At 41.1% G+C, this 17,532-nt stretch overlaps 1 protein-coding gene and 1 long non-coding RNA gene across 2 annotated transcripts; both read right to left on the bottom strand.

Moving 5' to 3' along the window:
* Window positions 1-2,202: 2,202 nt before the first annotated feature.
* On the bottom strand, window positions 2,203-8,051 carry paqr9 (progestin and adipoQ receptor family member 9). Its single transcript, XM_020100056.2, has one exon. The coding sequence runs from the start codon at window positions 7,150-7,152 to the stop codon at window positions 5,992-5,994; it is 1,161 nt and encodes a 386-aa protein (XP_019955615.1). The 5' UTR covers window positions 7,153-8,051; the 3' UTR covers window positions 2,203-5,991.
* Window positions 8,052-13,533: 5,482 nt separating this feature from the next.
* LOC109637633 (uncharacterized) lies at window positions 13,534-17,162 on the bottom strand. The gene is made up of 3 exons (XR_002203282.2): window positions 16,963-17,162; window positions 15,273-15,405; window positions 13,534-14,133 (listed from the first exon to the last, which is right to left on the bottom strand). It is a non-coding gene; the product is annotated as an uncharacterized lncRNA (long non-coding RNA).
* Between the last annotated feature and the right edge of the window lie 370 nt (window positions 17,163-17,532).

Below are 17,532 nucleotides of genomic sequence, written 5' to 3'. Positions count from 1 at the left end.
ATCAGCTTGAAGCTCATGTCATCTGCGGTCCCTAAACTTCAAACACTGACGCACTGATGAGGCTATATTGGAATGCTTTTATTTCTTTTTTTAAATACACTGGGGGATGTGAGCCTTAAAAGACTCCCTGAAAGCCCTGTGGTCCCATAAATAGCCGACTGACACCACACTGCTCTCACTGATCATGGATTTCTGTCTAAAAACTGCCAAACGTTGTGTTTCACGATCCACTGGACTATTTTTCAAAAGCTAGACTTAAGTAGGGGTTAGCGAGAGCTCTGTGATCAGCTGACGTGTCTCAGATAAAACTCCCTACCAAGAGTGAGTCGTTTCCTTGTAGTCCAAGTGCTCATTATGGGCCACTGGAGGGCGCTGTACGCAGGATTCATGACACCTTACTCTGACAAATGGAAAATCTGATGAAACGCTGTCAATTTGGCCACTATAGAAATATTTCAGTCATACCCAACTCCTACAGAGTTCACATAGGCAGCTTTGAAATAAAGCACCAGAGCTGTTAGTGCGATCAGGTGCTAAAGTCGTGCATAGACACAAACCGTTGCACATTTACAGTGAAACTGGAAGAGGCCTGGAAATCCTAGTGTCCCTTTACATTTCCCTGGAGGTTGTAACGAACAATAAAAGCCCGTGTGACATATAACATCCCACACATTGTGCATCCGTGTCACTGAAACTGCAGCGGTGCAATCTGGGACTACTGTTCGTCCACGTTGCCAGAAATACAATTCTAGAGGCGAAGTCGTACTGTATAATTATAATATAAATACTTTTTTCTATTGTAAAATGCTTTTCTCAGCAGCTTAAGAAGATTGCAGCTTAAGGAAAACACCTATAAAACAAAACCTCAGTGTTCTCATGAGTACGTCTCTGTTTTGCTCATTGAATGCAAACAATGCAGATGTATTGGGTGTCACTTTGTACACTTCCAGCTCGGAATCTGATGAAACAGCCGGAGAGCATAGTAAACACAGAAGGTGATACTGGTAAATGGGGGGGAGGAGGAACTCTGTCTGCCACAGCGAAAACAGATGGAGGCCATCTTATTGATTCAGAGTAATTCTAAACACACGCGCGAGGATTGTTCTTTATGTTTATTCTTCATTGTTATTTAGTTGATGTCCAGCGTGGAAAGGTTTGCCGGGGACGTTGTTCATCAGGCTTCTGCTCTTTGAGAAGTCACTGATCTATCTGAGAGTGATTTAGCAGCCGCTCTACGTGAGGAGGCTCTCCTCTGTGTGGTTCGTGTTTCACGGGCCGTTTTGTCTGCGACTCGGGACGTCAGAGTGAAAAGACACAGACGGATGAGAAAAAGCTTGGAGTGGGGGAGGAGTGGTGTCGGGACAGAAAGAGCCAGCTGCATGTGCCTGTGCCAACATCCAGCAAACCTAACAACAGAACTCACGCCAGACATGTGCTGTATATATGTACAAAAAGCTGAGGGAGCGCCTGACATGCAAATCCGCTCGTGGACTGAAGCTCATTTGAAAACCTTTGAATTTGTTGGTTTTTTCTTTAAGAACATAATGAGCTTGAGCTACGAACAGTTTTCAAAATATATTTCATGATGTGTGAATTTGCTCAAAGCTCTGGAGCCAACAATAAAAAAGATGATTTAAATGTGCACCTTCCCGAATCATGAATGGTACACGGATGTCGGACATACAATTGGCCCCTCTGTGTGAATTGTGGCCCCTGATGTAGAAAAATCCTCGATCCCCCCACCGTGAGCGGTGCTGCTCATTCCGCACTAGAAAACAAAACATGTGGGTTATTGTAAAATGGCCATTGTGTCAGCACAGCGGATTGTAATGTTAAGTTAGCACAGCAACATTTTAAAATTAGACAATCATTTAATGTTTTCTCTTCTGAGCAGTACACGTGTACATTTTGTACTTTTGGGATACATTTTCTTTTACTTGTATAACTTGTGGAAGGCTAGATTTGTCTCCGACGCATCATTTATTATATATATATAGTTTGTTTTGTTTGTTTCTCAAGTTTTAGCATTAATTTAGCTCCATACTTTTTTGCTTTAGTTACGTAGTCTTTAACCAACCACAGCCAACCTGGACACCCAGGATGCTGCGACTGTGCCCCTGCTGATAAGTGTTGGTCGGGGGCTTGTTTTGGTGCAACCGATAAACTTCCACACAATAAAATGAGTAAAAAGCCACAATGAAAGATAGTTCTCTACATCATTTATTCAATAAAACTCAAAATCATCCATATATTAGTTATTTGATACATTTATTAAGATAATGGAGGGTTTTCTCTTTTTTCTGCATGAACAGACACAGTAGGTTCACCTCCACCTCTAGTAATTTATAATTCAAGTGCATGTAAATAATGTATTAGTGTCGTTCTACAGTCACACCTGAGTGCTTCCCTTGGAAAGATACAGCAGTCTGTAAGTCTAACATTCACACACTGAACACTTTTCATCAACGATAGCTCAAGTCTGGCAGCCACAGTCTGTTTCAACGATGGTTCTTCTCAGAAACAAAAATGCATTGAGGTAGAAACATCGCTTTCACACTGGATGCATCTGTATCTGGTGGATCGCTGATATAATACAGTACTGCAGGGTCGACCCTTAAAAGGAACATGTTGAGGACATTAAAGAATCTTCAAAGTGCACCATAACAGCATGATTCTTACAACCACTCAATGCGGTCCTCGTGTTCTCATTCCAGTGTCGTACATACCACACAACTCAGCGTCCACTTCTAACCAGTGTCTCTTGTGCAAGCGAACGTGTACGAAACACGAGTGGATGTGCAGATATGAGCAGAACAAATAATGTGCTAATCATGACGTTTCTGAAAATTAGACACCGGCAAACATGACTTATTGACAACAGTTACACAAGTGTGACGTGCAAGTAATTCCTTACAATTCGGAGCTCTATGAGAAAGACTACATGACAGAATCGCCACGGACGTGACAGAATTACGCAAAAAAAACACACTCAAAGAAAACAGACCGTCTCCTGATTTATCTTGATGTGAGCACCAGCAGTCATGGTTCATTAACACTGAACAAAGGAACAATTTTTTCTGGTATCCTCAACTGAAATCCTGTTTCTTCTTCACTTGGTCGTCAAATAAGGGAAGACAGCAGCACTGAGGGTCTTTTTCATGGACACAGGTGGGGTCACATTGATTTGTGGTTGAGTTGAAAGAATATACTTCAAACCAGCAGGTAAAGCTGCTTTCAGACATGAACCGAACTCCGGAGAATCTCCACAGGGGCGGCGTATGTGAGAGCGCAAATGTCCGAGGTTGGGGCCTCCAGACTTTCTCTGAAGTTTCTCCAGCAGGGCCCCCCGGTGAAAAAAATCAGCCCCTGTGAGAACACAGCAGTAGATCTCCCGCAGGATTCACTGAGCGAGTGGGTGTGTTGTTGGCATTTCTAACGCGGCACAGACGCAAACATTTTAAATAAACCAAGCGAAAAACAAATTATATAAATATCCCGGGATGAAAAAGTTGATGTGTATGCGTATGCTGCACCACCCCAGATTTCTATATTGTTGTGACAGCGTCTGAACGGGGACGAAAGGCAAACACTGGAGAAATTGTGGATGCCACGACTCCAGAGTACGTGTCTGAGAACTACTATGATGTACATGCAAGATAGTTCAAATCAACATGGTCCAGACTTTCTCCGGAGTTCATATCTGAGAACAGCCTAATCGTGACACAGCAAAAAGTGAAAATGCCAAAAAGTGGCAGTGAGCACAAACTGTCATATCAAACTACAGTAAATGAATCAGTGAATGCTGTGGACCTCATAGTGTCCTTAACTCACAAAAGTCTGCGTCACACAATATACCTTGTTGTCTTCTCATTACTGACCATTAGTTTACTTGGCAAACATGACACGTTTGCCCGTCTTTGATAAGATTACAAATCTACTTAAAACACAAATATGGACTCAGACAATTGAAACAGTCAAAGAGAGTAAAAGAGAATATCTTAATAAATTGGATTAATAGCAAGCAACCCAAATAATGGGCCAAAGCTTTACGCTGTGAAACGGAGCCTGCACAGTTAAGGTCGGGCAGAAGGAGTGAAGAATAAAAGAGGAAGGAAAGGAAAGCAGACATCAACAAGGGTGTTTCAACACAGGTTAGCAGCTAACATAGGAGCAAGCAGGGTATGAGCCTACAGCACCGAGATCATTGCCAATAATAAGGCTAACCTTGCTTCATGCATTTAAAGGTTGGATAATAGATGGTACAAGAAGCATTACATTTAAATGGTAAAATCAAAGCCCACGGTTGTGCCTCTTGTGTATCACAATTATCTCTGAATCACACACATAAGCATGAGTGAAATAATAAAAATGCTTTAATCACTGAATCATGCAGGAGGTCATTAAACTACATCGCATCTCTGTCCATGTGGATGGAAAAATATTCCAACATTTGTTGATGTTGATTTAAATATATATATATTTTAAATAAACATTTTTATTTTGGTTTTGTTCAAATTAGCGCAAGACTATACGTGCCATTCTCTTTGTTTAGGTTAATTAGGAAATAATAGCGCAGCTTGAGAAACAGGTTTGAAGTTTTTTTTTTAAATGGCACTGCAGAAATAGTTCGGTTTGGTTAGATTAGAGCCCAATTCTTTATCATGTGCTTATAAAATGTTAGACAACATAAGACAGTCTTTCATGGGGGGGGGGGGGGGGGGGCATATCAAACGCCTGTTAAATGATCCTCATGAGTTTTTCACAGGCTGCCTGGGACAGTATATAATAATTTTTTCAGAAAAACTGGTCCTTATGTCATGATGATACACAAACGGTACAAACTGTGAGGTGAACTATCAGCCTGCTCTATTTCTCAAGTGCAAACATATCATCCAGGCAGTTCCTGGTGAGGTTATACAACTACAATTTTTCCTATTACAGCATTTCAACTCTCATTATTCTAAAGTATGGCTTATGCTTTGAGAGGCTGCTGTACGTCACATGACATGAAAAGTCTCATGTACACAATGAAGGCATTCACCCTGGAACTGCTGCTTCAATCCTTTTTTTCAAAGACAGATTTTTAACTTCATGTGCTCCAGAAAAGTCAATATGCTTCTCACACTGTTTAGAAAACATCCGATTTATATCACATTTAATCTGAACTAGTCATCAATGAAATAATCCAGCAAGTCCAGCATAACATCCCCCCATGCTGACGAAATGTTAAAGTGTCCCTTAAGGGTAGAAACTCAGCATGGCTTCTTAATGACAGGGCAGAACCCTGAAAAGTGCTTAACTCTACCACCATGAGCTCTCAGCTATTTCTGTTACGTCCGCAAGGCCACTGCACTTCCTGCTGCAAGGATCTCTTGGGAAAAGTGGGAGGAAATAAGACCGCGTAAGTAAGTTAGAGGAAGAGAAGATATGGTTAACAATGCTCTGACAAAATGATTAATTAAATGTGAAACAATGGGTTGAGAGGATTTTCAAAAGGATACCATTTAAGGTCAGAGGAAGGGAGGAAGTGCAACAGGGGGAAGGACGTGAAAGCAGAGCACTCATGGACAACTTCTGCAAATGCACATGCCGACTTTGACGCAACATTACCCAAATGTTATGTGGGACTTTCTCCTGGGCACCATCCCCTTTCCTCTGTCCTCAAGTATACAGCCCTTGGAGGTAGTTATTATGTCCACTGCTTAGGCATCCTGTTGGAACATGCTGGAACCGCTCAGGGGAAAGAGCTGGCAAGTTCCTTCAATCTCCACTCAACCAGACAGCCTCCCCCTGTGATGAGCTCAGAATATAATCCTTTCATCTCCCGTTGTCCCCAATTTCCCCTCATGAAAGCTCAGAAATGCTCACGAAAGGGTGAAAAACTGGACGGGAATTGTTTTACTTGTGCGCATCTCTTTGTGGCATGGCTCTGTATGCATGTGCAAATATTCCATCTCCTCCGACTTGATTTAAAAGATAATGTCTGTAAAATCAGTGGCATTTCAGGCGTTTCTTGATATGTTCCTTAGCCAGCTGGTCTCTCTGAGGTTCGTAGAATCTGTTGGCACACCAGGAGAACCACACAATGATGGAGATGATGGTGGTCTGCAGGAGGAGCATCACCCCGTAAGTGGTAGCTATGGTAGGTCCAGGTAGGCGGGAGAGGGTGGCAGGGGGCAGCAACAGAGTCGGGCTGAGCAGGATGGCCCTCACCTCCGTCTTGATCATGTGAAGTTCGTCGAGGATGGACAAAAACGTGCAGCAGTGGAACCATTGGTGGCTATGCCCCCAGATGTCAAAGCGACCCGGGGCCAGCCGCTCCGGGATCTTGCTAATGTTGAAGATGGCCGACACCAGCAGCCAAAAGCAGTGGCGGTAGAAGAAGTTGGGCATGGAAGTGGAAGCAGCAAAGGAGGAGGAGGTGGTGGAATAAGGCGATCTGGTGAGGAGGCGATAGAAGACCGGTGTAGAAGAGACGAGGAATGGGAGGAGGAAGACAAGGGTACGGATGACATATCGATGCTTTCTCCACCTATGGCGAGTGTTGCAGCAAGATAAGACACAAATGATTGCTACAACACATGCACATGGGATGTAGAGGGTGTCAAAGAATACACTGAAATCTGGGATTGCATAGGATGAAAAAAATGTCCCTGCAGGTTCATGTTTCAGGTCCATATGGGAGCTATTATGGCCTCCTGTGTCCACTACCCCTGCCCGAGGGTGGATGTAGTAGTAGTACGCCAATGATGATCCGACTGTGTATGAACTGATAGTGCCATAATCCACAAAGAAGCACACTTCTCTTACCATCAGAGACATTGAGTTGAGCAAGTGGGCCATGCTGCTAGCAATGAGGAGACAGAACACTCCGATAAAGTAGTTCCACAATGGATAGAAGAATGGAGCATCACCGTGTGGGGCACCTTCCCAACCAAACACCTCCACAAAATAGTAAGAAAAAACAAAGACTGGAAGGAAGTGTGTCCAGAAGTTGCCCGTTTCATTAGTCGGCCTGAATGCTGATAGTAAGCAATCCCTCAGGCTGTAGTTTGGGAAGCGGTAGCCAGTCAGGATGAAGTTTTCGATGACCCGAGGTGGCACATCTGTGTGCCTCAGGAGAGGTAATGGCTGACCACAGTCCAAAAGCATGATTGCAGAAGTTTGTGTTGTTAATAGCAAAAAAAAAAAAAAAAAAAAGTTAATCAGCTTCTGAGTTTCTGGCAAAGGAATTCAGTGTTTATTGCTTGGCTCTTGACTTTATTGCTGACCACAATTCACAGCATGTTTGGAAGTCTATGATAAGGAATCTAACTGCCTCTCAGCGCTCTTCTCAGGACCTTTGCTCCGGGCACAACTGCCAACCTTGAGAGTTGTAGGCCAAAGGCTAAAGAGCCGAGCCGCTGTGTATTCTAGCAGCAAAATAGGAAAGAAGTGTCCAGAAGCCTTGAGGCCCCTGCATGATTGATTTCCCTTTTAGTTTCCTCTTTGACCCCAGGATGTTACAGAAGATCAACAAAACATCCACCCCACAAAGCTGATTCCATCGATCTGGTTCGCTTATATCAGGACATGGCACTTATTTTGCCTCAGGACATGGTCCACATGGAGGATTCAGTCGATTCAGTCTGATGCACATGCACTTGTCCTGTTGTGCATACTTCTGCAGCAGCAAATGCAAATGAAGGTCACTTATTCCCGCGGTGCAAAGGGTGAGCGGCACATCAGCAGCTCAGTCCTGGAGATGCGTCTCTTAAGCCCTGTGGTATGTAGGTCATGCTGGCCCCCGAGTCCCGCATCAGGCTCCTGTTCCTCCCGTTGTCCCTGCTCCCTCAGCCTGGATCCGACCTCCACTTCATCCAACTCCCATTCCGTTGCAATGCATGGCGCTGCAGCGCAGAAGTAAAAAACCCACCGGGGGTGACGTCGGGAGGCGTTGTGTGAGCCGGTCTCTTAGCGCAGGGTCATTGAAAAAAAAATCTGCATTACGTAACCGGGGTCTTCCACATGCGTGAGGCAGAGCAGAGTCCTGAGAGCCGCTTTTCACTGAGGACACTGACAGGTACCAGCGTCAAGTTACGCGTGCCTTAATACGCTGCTTCCGCTCCTGAGTTTCAAAATAAAACGCAGAGGTCGTGATATAACACTTTTTAGAGGTCATTTGCAGATTTGTCTTTATTTTCCATTATAAAGCTGCTTTATTTCTAGCAAAATGCATTTTGAAGCAGGTCAATCAATCAATTCAATTTTCTTCGTATAGCCCATATTCACAAATCCCTATTTGTCTCATAGGGCTTGACAAGGTGTGACATCCTCTGTCCTTAACCGTCAACAAGAGTAACAAAAACCTACCAAAAAAACACTTGACACTTGATTAAATTTGATTCCAGGAGAGCAGTGCAAGTTCAAAACCTGCCTGTTTGAAATGTTCTGTTCTCTCATCCTGTGTTTATGCTCCGAATTCAGAATTATTCCTTGTCAGGAGTGAATCTTCCTCAAACTGTTCTACAATATACTGTCACTTTTTTATTTATTTTTTTTGTGCTGGACGACGAGTTTTTATTAACAGTTTATGGTGAAGAGTGAAATAAGAAAACTTTGTGTTCAGCCTACCCGGTTTGTCTACAATGAAGATTTTATCGTCAGTGTTTTTCACAAAATGAAACTTAATTTGCGATATAACATGTGACCCTTGTTTGTAAGTTTGAATGATTTACTCATCTGCTGCTATTTTCTCATATTATTTTAGAGGTCTGTTAAGTTAATGAACCAATCCACCCAAGTTCACAACTTTTATAAAAGCTCTGTAATTCTGCTCAGTAAAAAGCTGGGATAAAATTAGCATCATGCTTTTAATTTTAACTTATGCCATGAGAGAGATCCACACAGAAATAGCTGAATAGTAATCAGTTTGTCAAACTGATGTGGATTTGTGATTTTGACTTGCAGTTTGACCCAGTGTCCAACAATTGTTATAGATTAACCAAGGATGTATGCTGGTCATTTGTTTATTCACTTTTCGTTAATGCTGAACGTATCGCTTGTCTAAATCCAACCAAACTTGCAATAATAATGGTAGGAACTAATAACATGAGAAGAAAAAGATGAATTAAAATAAAAAAGAAACTTTTTTTGAAGCATTTGTGACTCATGTCACAGCAGAGGTCTTTAGTAGGCTAATAAATCAATATACCATAAATCATCTCGATTAAACAATGAGCCATTAGCTTCATATACATGGACCAATACAAATAAATCCTAATATGGTAATTTGGGAATTGAAAGAGGTCATTTTAGGAACTATAAAACAAGGTCATGGAAATGGACAGATAGAGAAACACTACTCTTGTTGTACACATGATCTGAAAAACAAAAGTAGGGTTTAATAATAGAGTTTGCAGCAAGCGGTTAATTCTGGGAGAGGTTTTTTTTTTTCCGTCTTTTATTGTAACTGTTGTAACAGAATGTGAACATTTAAATTTGTATCTTAATCAATGAACCCAAAATATTTTTAGCAGTGATGGAATTAAGAGAATATTATGATTTACTATTTTAAAAATTATCAGGCAAAAAAAAAACCATTACCATAGAAGAGAAAAAAGTATGGACCTTTTCTATTTGACTCTCACAAACTGCATTATGCTGCACATGCTGCACTTTTTGGGCAACGCTGTGATCCTTTTATTTTGAAGGCACGCGCCCTCAGCTTCCGGTCTGGTTGCGGCTCACTGCGTGCCTTGAGGCTCTTCCACAATAAAACCGAAGTCACAGAGCTGAGCCTCTGATCGATCTCAGTTTTAACCTCATCGCGCTTCTACAGACACAATCAGGACAGATGAAAGTGAAGGAGGGCAGGAGGGGGACCCGAGCCGTGCCGTGCTAACGTCTGTCCCCGTTGTCTGCTTTAAACACAGTCTGTCCCTGTTTAGTAATCCTGTTACAGCACCAGAGTGTGTGTGTGTGTGTGTGTGTGTGTGTGTGTGTACTTTGTGTACTTTGTTTACCAGAAGGATGAAGCTACATCAACCAATCATCAGGAATGTTAATGTTCATCCTGTGCAGTATTTTACTTATTATTATTACTACTACTACTTTTTTCCAGGTTATAACACTGGCTCCTCAAAATGTCTGTGCACGTCCCTGCTCAGTAGTCACCTCTGTTGTTCAGTGTTATTATAACATGCTGTGGCTACATGTATTATGAGGCAGTGTTAATATTAGACATGTATTAACTGAGTTTAGTTCAATAAATAATCCGAGCTTTTAATTTACTGCAAAATATATGGCGGCTATTTTCTTACCCATCTTATATTAGTATTGGTAATTAAACACATTTCTAATGAATAGGGTTTTCTTCTGTAGGTTTTTAAAGACTTTTTAAATTAAATCATCCTAATTTTTATGCCTAAAACAATTCTTAAATATCCTAAAATATTACGTCATAGGTTTTAATTATGTCACTGTGCATTTATAGCTACTTCTGAGCTTTAAATTATTTTTTCTTTTGGCCCCATGCATAGTTTGTAATGTCTGTGTTTTAGTTCTTTCTCAACGATACAAATAATAAACCTTCAACCTTTGTTTGTTCTGTCCTCTTCTTTAGTTTAGTATAAGGTTTCTTTTTGTTGTTGTGGGTTGTATATATTGAGATTAAAAAACACTACTGATTGATAGCCTGATCAGAATTTGTGGCAGTAAATTACTAGTAAAAATAACTTGCTGTTTAAGAGGGTTCTTCTCTACTTGGCTACTTCTATGGCTTGTCTAGGTATGGGAATGTGTAACTGTGGGACTCTTTAATACCTGTTGTACTCTGATTCAATATGTTCTTAAAAGGTCTTAAATTTAACTTGTTGGAAACCACAGCTACCCTGGAGGAAACAAACTGACCAGGCAGACACCCAAGAAGGTCAGGTGTTGATCACAAACACAAGTATTGCCAGCATAAAAATTAAATATTCAAGACAGAAAGTAGAACTCAGCAGAACAGCCTGTTTTGAAGAGCTCAGTTTATATCTGAATTTTGCAACATGACACTCTGGAGGAAACCAAAGGTGGCGTTTCCCCTCGTGTTCTGTAAATCAGTCAACCCGGCCTGCGGGCAAGAAAACCGCGCCCATCCATCTCCCCGCTCATTCTCCTGTGCTGACCATTGTTGCCAGATGTCAGGAACGTCTTTGAACCGGCAATTTTGGCAGGATGGGGCGGAGGATGTGGGGGTGGGGTGGCCATTTTCCAAATACCCCTGAAGAATTAGAAGCAGGCCACACTTCAGAGCACAGCAGACAGAGAGAGAGAGAGACCGGCAGCATGTCTTTTTTATCAATTAATGACTGACATTAGCTGACAGCTACTTGTCATGACATTACAGACCCACAGAAAGACCCACATTTGCACTGGGACATCCTAACAATCTTTGAAAATGCAGTACATTCTATTCCCAACTGGGAACATTTCAATGGAAGAAGTTTTTGATCCCAATATGTTTTAATTTTCCAAGATATCTCCTGAAAACACAAGAACTTGTGACAATTTCTCTAGGGAACAGCCTGTCTGAGCACCCTTGGGTCCCTGTTGACCTCTTTTGAACTCTGGTTCTGTCCTAAGCGTTTGGATTCTCTAACATGTTTGTGAAAAGCTCTTTCTCTGAGTAGCAGGAGCTTTAGCTTTCATCTGTAAACAGGACACAGACTTGTCAGAGCCACAGCAAATATGCAGCAAGTCAGTCACTTGACTGGTCATGTTTGGCAGAGGGGAGAATACTGTCTTTATATATCCTCCAGCAATAAAAAAGGGTGAAGCTATTCACGCATTTTTTATTTTTTTTTTACAGGGACTACATGTAAGATCTAGCTGTTGCCATTCAGCCGCTGGTAGAATTAACAGATTTTGAATTAGAAACTTGGCAGAAACATGAAACTGTATAAATTGTATAGCCCATATTCACTTATCAGTTTGTCTCATAGATCTTAAAAATGTGCGACATCCTCTGTCCTTGGAGTGAGGAAAACAACCAGAAACCTCAGAGAGCCACTTGAGAGGGACCCCTCTTCCAGGACCGACACAAGCGTAGAGAGCACATCAACGAAATTACAATAATTAAAACATTGATGAGAAAAGATGTATCAATGTTTAAAGTATCTATACAAAAGAGAAGGCCTGGCTGAGATGAAAGCCATTGTAATGATAGAGGCATTGCCAATAATGGTATGCAAGTAGGTGTATTGTATATCTAAGCGAACTAGTTGTAATAATAATAATCCGTGATTGTCTGCCACCACGATTATCATTATCATATAATCACAATCCACCATCCTTTCACAATCACAATCACGATCCACCTTCACCATCATGATCCACCATACACAGTCACACATGTGAGTTCAGTCAAGAGGTGTCCCCAGCGGTGGAAACCAACGCCAATGTTCACCCCGGTTTTTTTTAGCTCACTTCTTTGATTCGACTAAACTTTGCACGCCAGCCCCAACCCATCTCCTCGCTTTCCGCAGCCAGTGAGTTGCTGCTCAAGCATTAAAACGTGTGTGTTTCAAGGCAGAGTTTGGATCTCTAAGCAGTAATAGTAGTATCACTATTGATGTGCAGCCCATTACTAACCTGTCAATCGAAACAGCCTTCTAACATAAGGTGATTGTGTTTACAACATTTCCAGCACGCTGCCTCATTCTGTTCAACTGGAAACGATCCAGACCTCCATGTCACGTCAGATAGGTTGAAAGATCTACCTTCCCACTTAAAGTTGTTTTAATGAAAATACACCCTGTAGGGACGTCTTTGGTCGATTAGATAACAATCCATCCTCAGTGCGTGGTCAAGCTCTATGTGACTGTGGTCCGATCGTCCAAAATAGCTTTTGTGTGAATGAGTTACACCTTAGATGAACCTTTAACTTCCTTACTGACTGTTTGCCCTGGTAGGACTGCTTAGTTTTAGGTGTGGGTTCCAGTCAGGTATAGGGAATCTAGGGGAGTATAATGTATTATCAAAGGAATAACTGGAGTTAATGACAGATTACAGAGGCTGAACAATTGCAGCACAGAATTAAATTATAGTAGAGATCAGTCAGAACTTTTCATAAGTGAAGGAAACCTTGGACTGATAACAGCAGCACTGCAGGAACATGCAGCGAGGCCCGAACATGCCCGAGGTAACAAAAGCCTTTCCAGCCGATGAGTCAAAGAGTTTATATGATGAAGATAAAATCCCAAACAATACTTAAAACCAGTAACTGAACCGGAGTAAGAACTATCTGAGTACACCTAATCAGATACTGCATGACATTTTGCTTTTATCGACAAACTGAATGATAACACACAATTTTTGAAGCCTTTTGTTAAACTCTGCATCAGGAAATCTGCTTTCATTTCACTAAATGTTTCAGTCCTCGCCGACTCTGAGAGATATGTTCCCCCGCATCCTGATTCAGTGGACTGAACAGATGGACACCAAAGCTGCACATAAACACAGCAGATGCTTTACATCTGGTCTGAATTCGGGGGTTGTTACCAAGGGGCTGCTGATCTCACATTGCTCCCTTCCCAGGTCCACAGCAGTTGGCAGGAGGGAATTGAACTTTGATTTGGTGGTAGAAATTTGAGATGATTTGAAGTATATTTTGCCACATACCGAACACATTACATAAATGAAATGAATAATTGGTTGGTTTTGTTTCTGCAGCATTTTGATTTAATCCGAGTCAAGTTTGAAATCCACTTGTACTTGCACAAAATAGAAAATAAATAAAATTATGATAAATAATCAGCTATACAGTGAAGTATAAATCGCTGCTGTTCAACTTTCACAATCTTTTTCCTCACAAGCTACTTGCTCCACACAGATATGAGCAGAGCCTTGGACAATCATGACCTGAATGACTTAGAATCTTCACACACAAAATGACTCTATATTTTATGTTTATAGCATCCTGTCTCATTTTCAAGACATTAAAAGCAGTATCTTGATGATATATAAACCTCATCAGGGCAGCCTGCTGGCTCCTCCGTTAATGTGTTGGTAGGTGAAGGGCTTTATCGTTGGTGGGGAAACAGTGCCCCCTGTGGGTTTGTTTATCACCTTGCCTCTCAGCTCACTGATCTCAGAAGAAGCCCTCTGACACTGTTACGGAGACAGAGGAGGAGGCAGGCATCCGGTCAGTTAGAGCAATGCATGTTCTCATCATGTCCATAGTTGTCAAGCGAGATAGTCGTCCTTCTAATTTAGTTTTAGCTTATTTAAAGCTGAAGTCAGCAAAAATACACTAATGCAGATAAAATAACTGGGGTTGGACGAAAGATTCTAAGACTTTTAGAGGAATAATTCTCTTTCCAAGAATGAGTTGAATAGATTGATGGCACCACATGGTAAGGAACCACCTGTCAGAAGCCGGACTGAGTCTCATAAGACGGAGACGCATTAATAGTGTACAGGTCAGCACTTCTGATTAAGCTGTAGAAGGTTGATCAGATAATGTGAAGGATGTTGCATTAACTGTGCCTCTACAGATGACGTCCAGAAAGAAAACATAAATCCCAAGACTAAAACAATATAGAGGCAAACAGCAGCTTGCAGAAGAGGTATTTTCCAATATGACTATGATCCCATCAAAGGACTTTGTAAAGAACGGTGAAAACAATGACCCGCCCAAGTCTGTTCTATGATTTGAATCCAACAGGAAACCTTTGAGAATTTTAAAGGCGAAGAAGAAGAAACAAACCCCTCCAGCTATATCCAGTCCATATGGACTTTTTATTATTGTTCAATTAGCATAAACATTAAAAGATATATAATTACTTCACAATTTGGAGATATTCAACAGCGCTGTCTCAGTTGAATATAGCAGATGCATGTCGGTCAATGTGTTGCACCTCTTTCACTCTCCACACCAGACAATCGAAGTCTGCTCAAACATGATTGACCAAACTAGAAACCAGAAGCTCTATGCCACAAAATCTTGTCTCATGTCTCTAGATTCATATTTACTGTTTATAGAGATTAGGAAACATAGAGCTCTCACACAAAGCCTTCGACTTTATGGACATTCAACACTAAGGTGCTGGAATATCCCTGGGATAGTTTTACTGATTATCACTAACACAAAGAATCTTGTTTTTATGTGCAGTATATCTAAAATGTTTTTGGGAGGATTAGTGTGTACTCTTGATCTAGATATGTTGGTTGCTTCTTTCACACGTCTTGATGAATGTACTCTCTTAAAACCACAGTTTATATGTCGTACAGTCAACCCCTCCCCTTACCTTTCCTGAAGCCTCTTGGGGAAGAAGTCTCTTACAGAGGTTAGAGTAGCACGTTGGAGGCCCAGTGCAGGCTCGAGCTTCCATGTCCAGGGTCTTTACATACAAGCTTTTTTGTGGCGTGTTTGAGTATGAACTGCAAATACAAAAGAACACAATCAGTCAGAAGGGTTGTGTTTGTATTATCTGATGTTTGTTCCTTTAATATACTTTCTTAATTAATTAATCTCAGGGAATTTATTTCCTTAGCCACTTACAGGAAGTATCTTTCACAATTATAAATAAATTCACTGATTTCAGGGTATTTCAATTTTTTTACTTTTGCTTCCGACAAAAATTAGTTTATACAGAGAATCATTCAGAACCGACACTGGACATGACATTTTCCGAAAGTGTAACTGAACAGTTGATTGGCTGATGTGCTGCAGGAGTCTGTCTCAGCCTCAGGATGGTGGTGGTAAGGGAGTGGTTCAGGGGAACATTTTGTTCTCCTCCATCCCGGTTCAGCACAGCTCTTACACAGCCTAACACCCTCAACTTGCAATCTCAAAGAAAGGGAAAAGGTTACCGGATCCACAACAACATTCTATTTACCCTTTCTTTGTGTGAAAACCAAGCATCAGGAAACTTCCCCCATTATAGTTGCCGGTAGAGACATATCAGAAAGGAGCAGCTATTGAGACCATGAATGTCAGATATAGTGAAGACTATATGGCAATTTAATAATCGATCATATTGTTGCATCACACAACTCAGTTTTTTGGAAGAACACAATGTGCTTGAACAAGAAACTTTTTTTAAAATATATTAAGTGGTGTGTGTTCAAAGCTATAGAGCTAAAATTAAACATGGAATGAAGTCAAGGTTCAGTGTGTGAGATTTAGGTGAAAGGATCTATTGGCAGAAATTGAATATAAAATAATCCTAGTGATGTTTTCACTTGTGTGTTTCATGTTAATTGTAAAAATTGTGTTTGTCTTTACCCTAGAATGAGTCCTTTAAATTGAAGTACTTTATATTTACATCAGGAGCAGGTCTGGAAGGGGAGGGAGATGTGAGAGGTACTCAGCTGCAACATGCAACTTCACCACTAGACGTCACCAAACTCTAAACACTGAATCTTTAAATGTACATCTCACTGAATCAGGAGTTGGACATGGATGTTTGATATGGAATCGGCCCCTCTGTGTAAATTGTGGCCCCTGATTTATGAAAATACTACACCAGCCTCTGGATTACAATACCCCCAAACTAGCTTGTCCTTAATATCTAAGTCTTTACTTTTCTCTTCTGGACAGTCTAACAGGTCTTGACCATGACATGACAGACATATGCAGTCAGAAGTGACGACACACTGAGAGAAATGTTGGTCTAATGTTTAATGTGTGTTTTTACTTTGATGCAGAAAAACTTAGGTGGAGGTTTTCAGGTTGTTTGTCCGTTCCATTATTATGAAAACATGTCTGAAGAGGGACGTTCTTCAAATTCTGTTTTTACATCCAACACAAATATTCACTTCAAGGATGATTTGATTACAACTGAAAGAAGTTCAAGGTCATCAACTTGATAAATTAATGTTTAGCCTCATTAATGTCATGTTTGTTGGATAACTGGACACAAATGATGCCAAAAACCCCAGAAGAAAACAAGAAGTGCAGGGAAAAATACTAAATCAAAAAATTGAATTGCTTACACTCAGAAGGCTGGTAAGAGAACTCAGGTGATCCAAAAGCTGAAACTCAAAACAGAGACACAGGAGCTGGACTGAACAGAACCAAAGTGAAGAGACGACCTGACACAGACGGAATAACTGAACCCAGGTGAAACACATGAGGTCAGAGGCACACAATCACAAGAATGAAGTGACCAACAATGACACATGGGGGAACAGGAAGTGAAGGACACATTAAAACAGGAAATAGAACAACATGGACGTAACTAAACTGAGGCGAAGGGAACATTTAATTACAAAGTACAAATCCAGAGTCCAAACAAAAGATCACAACTTCAATGAAAAGTCCAAAAAGTGACTGCTATACAGAGCAGTATATAGTGAGCTCATTGGAAAACAAACAATGTGGAAAATCCCACAGTAAATTATAAATGTTTATTTCACAGCTTTAATGTAAAAAAACATGTTGGATGATCATCTTTAAATGTAGAAATAAACTTGTTTTCTCCACTTTGTGCTGTGATGTGCTGCTCTGCTTCTATTTACATTTAAACCACAGATCAGGCTCTTCCTGCTTCCCTCGCTCCTCTC

The sequence above is a fragment of the Paralichthys olivaceus genome, chromosome 22 (genome assembly GCF_024713975.1).
Source record: "Paralichthys olivaceus isolate ysfri-2021 chromosome 22, ASM2471397v2, whole genome shotgun sequence".
NCBI classification, from domain to species: Eukaryota; Metazoa; Chordata; class Actinopteri; order Pleuronectiformes; family Paralichthyidae; genus Paralichthys; species Paralichthys olivaceus.
This window is presented reverse-complemented; position numbering and strand designations above follow the sequence as displayed.